The sequence below is a fragment of the Hemitrygon akajei genome, chromosome 5, assembly GCF_048418815.1.
Source record: "Hemitrygon akajei chromosome 5, sHemAka1.3, whole genome shotgun sequence".
Taxonomy (NCBI): Eukaryota; Metazoa; Chordata; class Chondrichthyes; order Myliobatiformes; family Dasyatidae; genus Hemitrygon; species Hemitrygon akajei.
This window is the reverse complement of record NC_133128.1, coordinates 73,992,368-74,000,343: the sequence shown is the minus strand read 5'-3', so window position 1 is coordinate 74,000,343 and position 7,976 is coordinate 73,992,368. Positions and strand designations below refer to the sequence as shown.

General features: G+C 41.4%; 1 protein-coding gene across 8 annotated transcripts in view; it reads right to left on the bottom strand.

Annotated features, from left to right (window-relative positions):
• Nucleotides 1–5,820: 5,820 nt before the first annotated feature.
• The window catches only part of frmpd4 (FERM and PDZ domain containing 4), a 785,950-nt gene continuing 783,794 nt past the window's right edge, over nt 5,821–7,976 (bottom strand). For 7 of the 8 annotated variants that reach the window (XM_073045767.1, XM_073045768.1, XM_073045769.1 and 4 more), the window contains one exon: nt 5,821–7,669. In XM_073045767.1, the coding sequence (XP_072901868.1) occupies nt 6,312–7,669 (1,358 nt within the window). In that variant the 3' untranslated portion in view covers nt 5,821–6,311. Of the gene's footprint in view, nt 7,675–7,976 lie in introns of all 8 variants that reach the window. The other variant, XM_073045775.1, reaches the window with a different exon arrangement.

Sequence of the window (7,976 nt, the reverse complement as noted above, 5' to 3'; positions counted from 1 at the left end):
GTGCACTAAATGGAGGGAGGGAGGGAGACAGTGTATAAGGGAAGGAGGAAGCATTTATGTTGAAGATCTGGGTGGGAGCAATTGAATGGAACACATGATCTTCCATTGGCTTCAGCTGAGAAAGAAAGAGAGAACATATGAAAGGGAGGGAGAAGACATATGAGTAAGGGAAGACAAGCTTGAGGATGTGTAGACCTTGACGTACGTTCAGTTTGTCTATTCTACAGAAATTCCATAGCATCATCTACATGAACATTGAACCAGGTGATGGAATTTTTGACCCTTATACCAAGCAATATTTGATTGGTTATTTCTATAGTGTTATGTTGTCAATGGGCTAATTTCTGCTTTTCAGCAACATGAATGATTCCACACACACTATAATTCTCTCCTATATGTCGCTATCTTGCAAGAATCAGAGATGAATTAAAGGACTGAAACCAGCATCCTCTTCCTTTGAACAAAAGTCCTGAGCTGAGATGAAAAGTGGACGCTATTTGATAAAGTTCTTAATTTTGATTAAAAAAATGAGTGAGTTAGTTTGATTTTGTTTTTCTACCAGTTCAATTTTATTACATTCTTTAGTAAGAATGTTTAACTGTATTTTGATCCATTTTTAAATGCTTCTCGTCAAAGATGTTTACAAACATTTAAAAGGGTCATCCACTACAGAGTCCAGTCAAAAAGCCATCAGGGCATTACAGATTATAGCAGTGATGATCTCTGAATGGAAATGAAAATGCACCTGTTGGGAAGTTGGAACAGGCACTTCCACTTACAATTGACGTGAGCCTGCCTGATGTGCTTCTGGCATCAGATAGACACCTCATGATGTCCAAACACTGCTCGGGCAGATGCTGCACCACTTGAGGTCCAGTCTGGCCCACCTTGTAGGGGAGGCTACAATTATATGTTCCCTTCTTTTCTGGTGTAAGTGAAAGTATTTAAGTGCAATCTGAAATCATTGTTAAATATTTAGAGTACAGCATTGAGAGCCTTGTGGCATTTATGTCTGTTTAAGGGAATTCTCTGCTCTAAGTGTCAGAAAGAACTGTGGCCTGTGTAAACAGTTTCCAATGTGTTCAGATTAACAGGGACTCCTTTTTTTCAGTATTTACCTGATGAGATTTTCATACCTGGGGTGCCTTTGCGATGACACACTGACAACAACCTTTTATTCATTTTGGGCAGTTCAAGTGGACCAAGGATCCTCTGGAGGTGGTAAACAACCTGCTTCCTTGGAATCTTTGAGAACTCCCTGTCCTATCTGGACCTCCTGGATGAACTAAGTCGCTGGCCAAAGCTTTTGCCAAAGCTGTCAAAAGTGAGGTGTGTGAAATACTGTGGAAAGGCCTCTAACAGCTCTCTTTATATCTTTAATATTCTTGCTAGAAGATCTTTCCAAGTGGCTGTCACAAATCTTTGGTTTGTGTTACAATGTGCTACTCAGCACTGGATGAGAGCAATCAGTCATGAAGGACACGTGATATATTCATCACAAAGTAGTCCAAACCCTCAGGTATATTCTTAGCCTGAAGGAGACAGATTCTGGAGGAAAATTACTGTCAGCAATTCCTTTATTTCTTGGACCAAGTTGCTGTTCTATCACTGCGGCTGAGTACTATTGCAACTGGAGGCATTTTGGTACACTACTGATCGTCTGAAAGAGAGATCCCAGTGCATCAGACAAGGGGAACACTGCAGTACAAGCTCGGCAAGTGCAGAGAATACTCTGCTGTGTGCTGTATCTCCTTCAGCCTGATGATACAAAGGCAGCAGCCTGTGTCAGAGGAGGAGTTGTCCTGTAGCCTTAACAACACGAGACGTGGCGGGAGAGCAACGGGAGCAGGAGGAGGAATCCCAGCAGAGAACATCCAGCCTCATATCTTAGAGTGTAGAAATCATCTCATATTCCAGCTTCCCTAAGTCTCAGCAGAACCCCATCACCCTAATTTCTGCAGTGCAGGTAAGAGATTCCCTGATAGAAAAAGGCTCTTCATATGGAGCCTCCAAGATCATAGTCTGCAAAACCCAAACTCGGAACCTTCTCACCAACATGGTCAACCAATAATCAGCTGAGGAAGCCTTGCTGGCACAATAACAAGTTAAAATCAAAGTCAAAGTAAATTTATTCTCTATATACATACTGTACATGTCACCATACAGTACCTTGAGACTTATTTTCCAACAGGCATTGACAGGAAATTAAAGAAAGACAGTAGAATTTATGGAAAACTACCAAACAAATAAACATGTAATTAACTAATTAATACTGAGAGCCGTGGGCTTGTAGAGTCCTTGAAAGTGAGTCTGTGGGTTGGGGAATCAGTTAAAAGTTGAGGAGAGTGAAGTTATCTACACTGGTTTAGAAGCCTGTTGGCTGAAGAGTCATAACTGTTCCTGAACATGCTGTTATGTTCCTGTACCTTCTACCCAATGGTAGTAGTGAGAAGAGAGCGTGGCCTGGATGATGAAGATTCTCGATGATGGATGCTGCTTTCTTGTGACAGCACTCTTTGTAAGTGTGTTCACTGGTAAGTTGGGCTTTGCTGAATCCGTTCAATGGTCTGGGCTGAATCCGCTACATTTTGTACTTTTCCATTCCTGAGTATTTGTGTTTCTATACCAGGCATGATAAAACCAGATATAAAACCCTCCAGTGTCTATCTGCAGAAGTTTGTCAAAGTTTTAAATGACATTCCAATTCTACACAAACTTCTAAGGAAGTCGAGCCACTGCCATGCCTTCTTTGTAATGGCGCTTACATGCTGGTCCCAGGACAGATCCTCTGACATGATCACACAAACATTTTAAAGCTACTGACCTTCCCCACTTCTGTTCTCCTAATGAGGACTGGCTCATGGACCTCCAACTTCTTCATCCTGTGGAAAGTAGTCAACTCTTTGGTTTTGCTGACATTGAGTGGCCCCATTCAACCAGATTTTCAATTTCTCTCCTATATGCCAATTCATTACCATCTTTGATTTGGCCAGCAACCGTGGTGATGTCAGCAAACTTAAATGTGGCATTGGAGCTGTACTTATGCACACAATCATAGTCATAAAGTGAGTAGAGCAGCTGGCTAAGCATGCAGCTTTGTGATGCATCTATGCTGGTGATGATTGTGGAGGAGATGTTGTTGGCAATCTGAACTGACTGGGGTCAGCACATGAGGAAATCTTCACGGGAGGTATCTAGGCCCAGGTTTAGAAGGTTTTGGGCTAACAATCTCATATGGAATTAGCTTGGATGGGGCACCATGGTCGGCTTTCTGTATGAACTCTATGAAACAAATTTCTCAGTAAGAGAGAAAAAACCTGAGAAGACAAGAACCTTACCAAAACTGTCAAATAAGCAATTCCTCAAATGTCATTGTTAAGACAACTGTGCTGTGCTAATAACTGAAAGTCTTCTTTGGCTTTTGTCAACCAGGAACCTGTCTGAAAATGAAAGTGTAATTGAAAAATTTAGTACTGCACAATTCTTCAGTTATATAAAAACATTATAGTAGTGCAAGCATTTAAATTTCAACCCCTTGAGAGTGACTTTCATGGATATTTGTACCCTTAAAAGTCAGTCAAGTAAACATCTAAAGAGATGCACTGATTCCGTTGGAAATATTTATAACTGTGTAACAAGAAATAAATCAGCCTACCTTAAAAAGCTGGGTAGATGATCCAGGTTAAAAACTGTTGATGAGTCACTGATTAACCTGTAAAATTAACTCAGTTTCTCTCTACAGTTCTGTGTTTTCCAGCATATTTTATTTCAGATTTGCAGCAAGTTGCTTTTATTGTGACAAATAATGAATATGTTAACAAGGTATTTTTTGTATAGAAATTAATGAGTATTCCAGGTTTGCTGTGAGTCACTCTGTATGATTTCCCTAATGATTCACTACTGCTGTAGCATAGGCATTGATTAATTGTCATAACTCCAAGTCAATGAGCACTGAAGAATGAACAACTGTGGAAAACATAAATGATCGTGGCTCAAAGTTCCCAAAAATAGAAGAGCTTGAAAACATAATGGTCACCTCACTTCTAAGTAAATTACCAAAATACTTCTGTCTCTGAAAAGCAACCAAAGGGAAGTGGATTAGAGAGTATCAGCTACAAGGATAAGTTGGACAAACTTGGAAAGCTGTTTCTGGAAAGTCTGAGGCTGAGGACCTGAGGGAAGTATATGAAGTAACTAGAAGCTTAGATTGGATAGAGTCTTTATCCAATGATTGAAATGACTAATACTGGAAGGTGTAGATTTAAGGTGAGAAGGGGAAGGTTTTAAGGAGATTTGTGAGGCAAGTCTTTTTTACACATAGAATGGCAAGGGAGGTGGTGGAAACAGATATGCTAGTGATGGCTGAGAGGTACTTAGATGGACACATGAACAGGCACCTGGAAAGGTAGAGAACGGAGAGGTAAAGATCACGTGCATGCAGATGAGATTAGTTTAAGTTCTCTTCACAGTTAGCACAGACATCGAGGGCCAAAGGGCCTGTTTCTATGCTATACTGGTCTATGTTATTTGTAATATAAATGATTGATGATCTGTTTATTGATACTAATCACTGAAGAAATTATTTTAATTTTGTTAGTATGTCCTTTGGGATACTTCATGCCTATCTGAATAGGGCAGACATGAACTAATTTGCCTTATTACCTGAAGAAGTGTTGAGAATTGACTTAAACATTCTTTTTACAGTTTGACAATTGCTGTGCAATTTTAACAATCTCAAAAGACCTCAAAATCAAGTTAATGGACATAATCATCCACCAAGCTGCTTGATGCCATGGTAATAGTGGTCTGTGAGTACTCTGCCTGCTTCAGTTAGCAGGCCCACTTCGCTGTGCAATGTGAGCAGAAGCACACCAGTGCAAATAGCTCACAGGATGTCTTGCAGCAACTCCCTCAGAATCCTTAGACAACCTTACCTTACAAACCCACCAGCTCGGAGGACAAGGGCAGCAAGAGCACACGAACACCACCCGATCGAAGTTGCCGTCCAAGCCACAGGCCATCCTGATATATCATCATTCCTTCACGGTCACTAGATGGAAATTGTGGACTTTATGCTGGGATTGCTGGTCTACGCCCACACGAGGGATTTCAGCCGAACAAGGAAGTTACTCACACCACTTTCTCTGAGGCATTTAGGGGTGGACAATAAACTGAATGCCCAGCCTCCGACGCCCATATTCCTTGAATGAATAAGAAGTGGGAGACATTGGCACTGATTATCTCCACTGGTGATTGCATCAAAATATATGTTTGATATTTATTTTTCATTGAAAATAGTTTGGATCATTGCCTCCTGAGGACATCTGCAATCCTATCCTGTTTCTGCATTGGCCTTAACTAATATCATGCAACCAAAAGCTGTCAAAATGAGACAAGTAGTGCAATATTAACGGATACAGGGACATCCTCTCCCTTTCTACAGTAAACACCTTGTCTTCTTTTATTTGTTGCAGCTACTCTGCTGTACAAATTCCTGCTAAAGGGGAAGTTTTGACATGTCTGGAAGGAAACAACTTACAGTGGTTCAGCTGCTTAATAAAAATATAGCTAATTACCCATTATATGTCAGCTGACTTTCAAGTATAAGACAGGCCTTCAGCTAAAAATGAATTTTATGTAACTATGCATTTAAGTAAATCACAAAGTCCAAAAATATTTCCCCTAATTATGTAGTTTCAACATTCCTATTAGATGAGAATAATTCCCAATGATTCTTCTTGTAAGAAGTCAAAGGAAATGCCATTATTTAATAGTTCATGATTTGTTCCCAACTCCGCGCCCCAATAATAAGACATAATGAACTGTTTTGTTTGTTTATTGTTTATGTAGTTTGCATCGGTTAAAAAGCATACTTTAAAATTTTAGATAATTATTATTTACAGAGTGATGCAGTATCACATGGGAAACCAGTGTTGTTCTCCTCCCGCCACCCTCAACCCTAACCCCTCCCCCCAACCCACTCCATGGCAGTTACAGTAGTAGGGGACCTTGACACGTCTGATTTGGGCACTAAATCATTCTGGAGTACAGGTATCATATGAAAAATAACTAAATTTTTTTACCATTGCTTTCTATATTTCCTTGCCATTACAAAGGGTTTTTCAATTACATTTCAGTCCTAATAGATAGAGCTGTATAACATCTTAATATCCCACAGGCTCATGGTATAAAACATACTGTATGTACACAAAACCAAGTTTCTTTAATAGCAGTTTCATGTGGTGACCCACACTTACAGTAAACTCTAGGTATGGCTTTACAAGGGTACATTTTAAAGTACAATTTGCATGTTATTTATTTAAAAGCGTTTTAAGTGAACGGGTTAGTGTGCTTACGATAGCTGTCATGGTATTTGAATGTCGTGCTAAAACCTTAACATGAGGGTCAACGGGGACTGCCCCAGATACTGCTTCAGCAGCCCTCAATAGACAAATATAGTTCATTACAACTTCGTCTACCTTAGCAACGATTTCCTGTTGCTGTGTTTCAGAATTCATTACTTTAACTAATCGCATGCAGGCTTCTGTTAAGCAACACAGTACTTGAAAGCTGGAAGTCATAGCTAAGAGCATTTCCTCTGGACTCTTTTCCACTGCAGCCATTTTTCTGCAAGCACTTCCCAACTCTCGCGATTCAATTGACAACAGTTGCTTGTACTGGTTAAACCGAAGCTGGTAGTGATCTGGCTTCGCCTGTTCTTTCTCCCCAATGCTTGCCTGCAGGAGAGACAGCAGCTCATTGGCATCTTTCTGAGCTGCCAGAAATCCGCCTGGCATCGAGTACACCTTCTCCTTCAGGGTGTTAATTCTGCTGATCTTGCTGTCAAGTTCCACCTCACCAAGGCTGGCATCATTCAGCTGAGGCTCTCTGTTGCTACCAGACTCCCTGTAAGGTGCGGCAGTCAGTCCCACATCTCTTCCAGCATTGGCAGGGTGAGAAGTGGTGCAGGTTGCTGTGGATGAACTGGGGAACTGAGGAGTTTGGTCTAAGTAGGTTAATTGGTCCTTACTGCTATAACCACCATCACCATCATCATCAGCATCAACATCCTTATTGAGGAAACAATAGATGAAAGGCCGATGACACTTCCAGTTGCCCATCTCCACCTTCAGGAAAGGCAATTGTCTAGGCTGCCTTAAATCCTTTTGCACTGAAAATGTCTGCGATGGTCTCCGACTCCCCTTGCTGTTTGCAGTGGTGGAACTGCATGATGAATTTGTTGTCACTGATCCTTGAGAGTGGCACTCGGATATGCTCTCACCCAGAGGAAGTTCTACTCTCTTCTGTACAAGTTGGGGATTGGGTACCTCGAGGAGATCGGAATATTGGAATCCTATGGAACTCCTTGATTTTTCTAGTTGGGTTTCTGCACTTCTCATTCGTGGTGTAATGCTACTGCTGCAACGCCTCAGCACCTTCTTTCTGGGAGGAATTTTAAGGCTTCCTCCTCTGCCCTCATGGCTATTCCTATGAAGTGATGTTGAATGCCCTTGTCCTTCTTTGAGAAGATTAGGTGACTCTTGGCAGGTAGTTGGCACCTTTGTGTCATTGCAAGTGTTTGATGGCAGGGGAATGTTGTCGCCTTTGAACTGATTACTGAAAGCTGAAGTTGCACCTCCTCTTCCTCCTTGCTCAGGCTCTGTGCAAGCTACACTAGGGGTGGCAGAAAAACACAGAGAGTCATTAAGCATCTCCTTGACAACATGCTGCAATTTACAATCTGGGTTGCACTGCTTGTCCTTAGCAGAGAGCTGCTTCTCCTGAAAATCTCCAGGCAGAGCTTTATCATTCTCACTGGCAGCTCCTTTACTCAGACTGGGACACTGCTCAGAATGCGGGTCTTGTCTTACCTGTCTCTCAGAACAGGCAACTTGTCTCCTTTCCCTGTTAATTCTTTCCTCCAGCTCCCTATCCTTCTGAGTTCTCTGTTTAGCTAACTCATTGTCCCTCCTCAA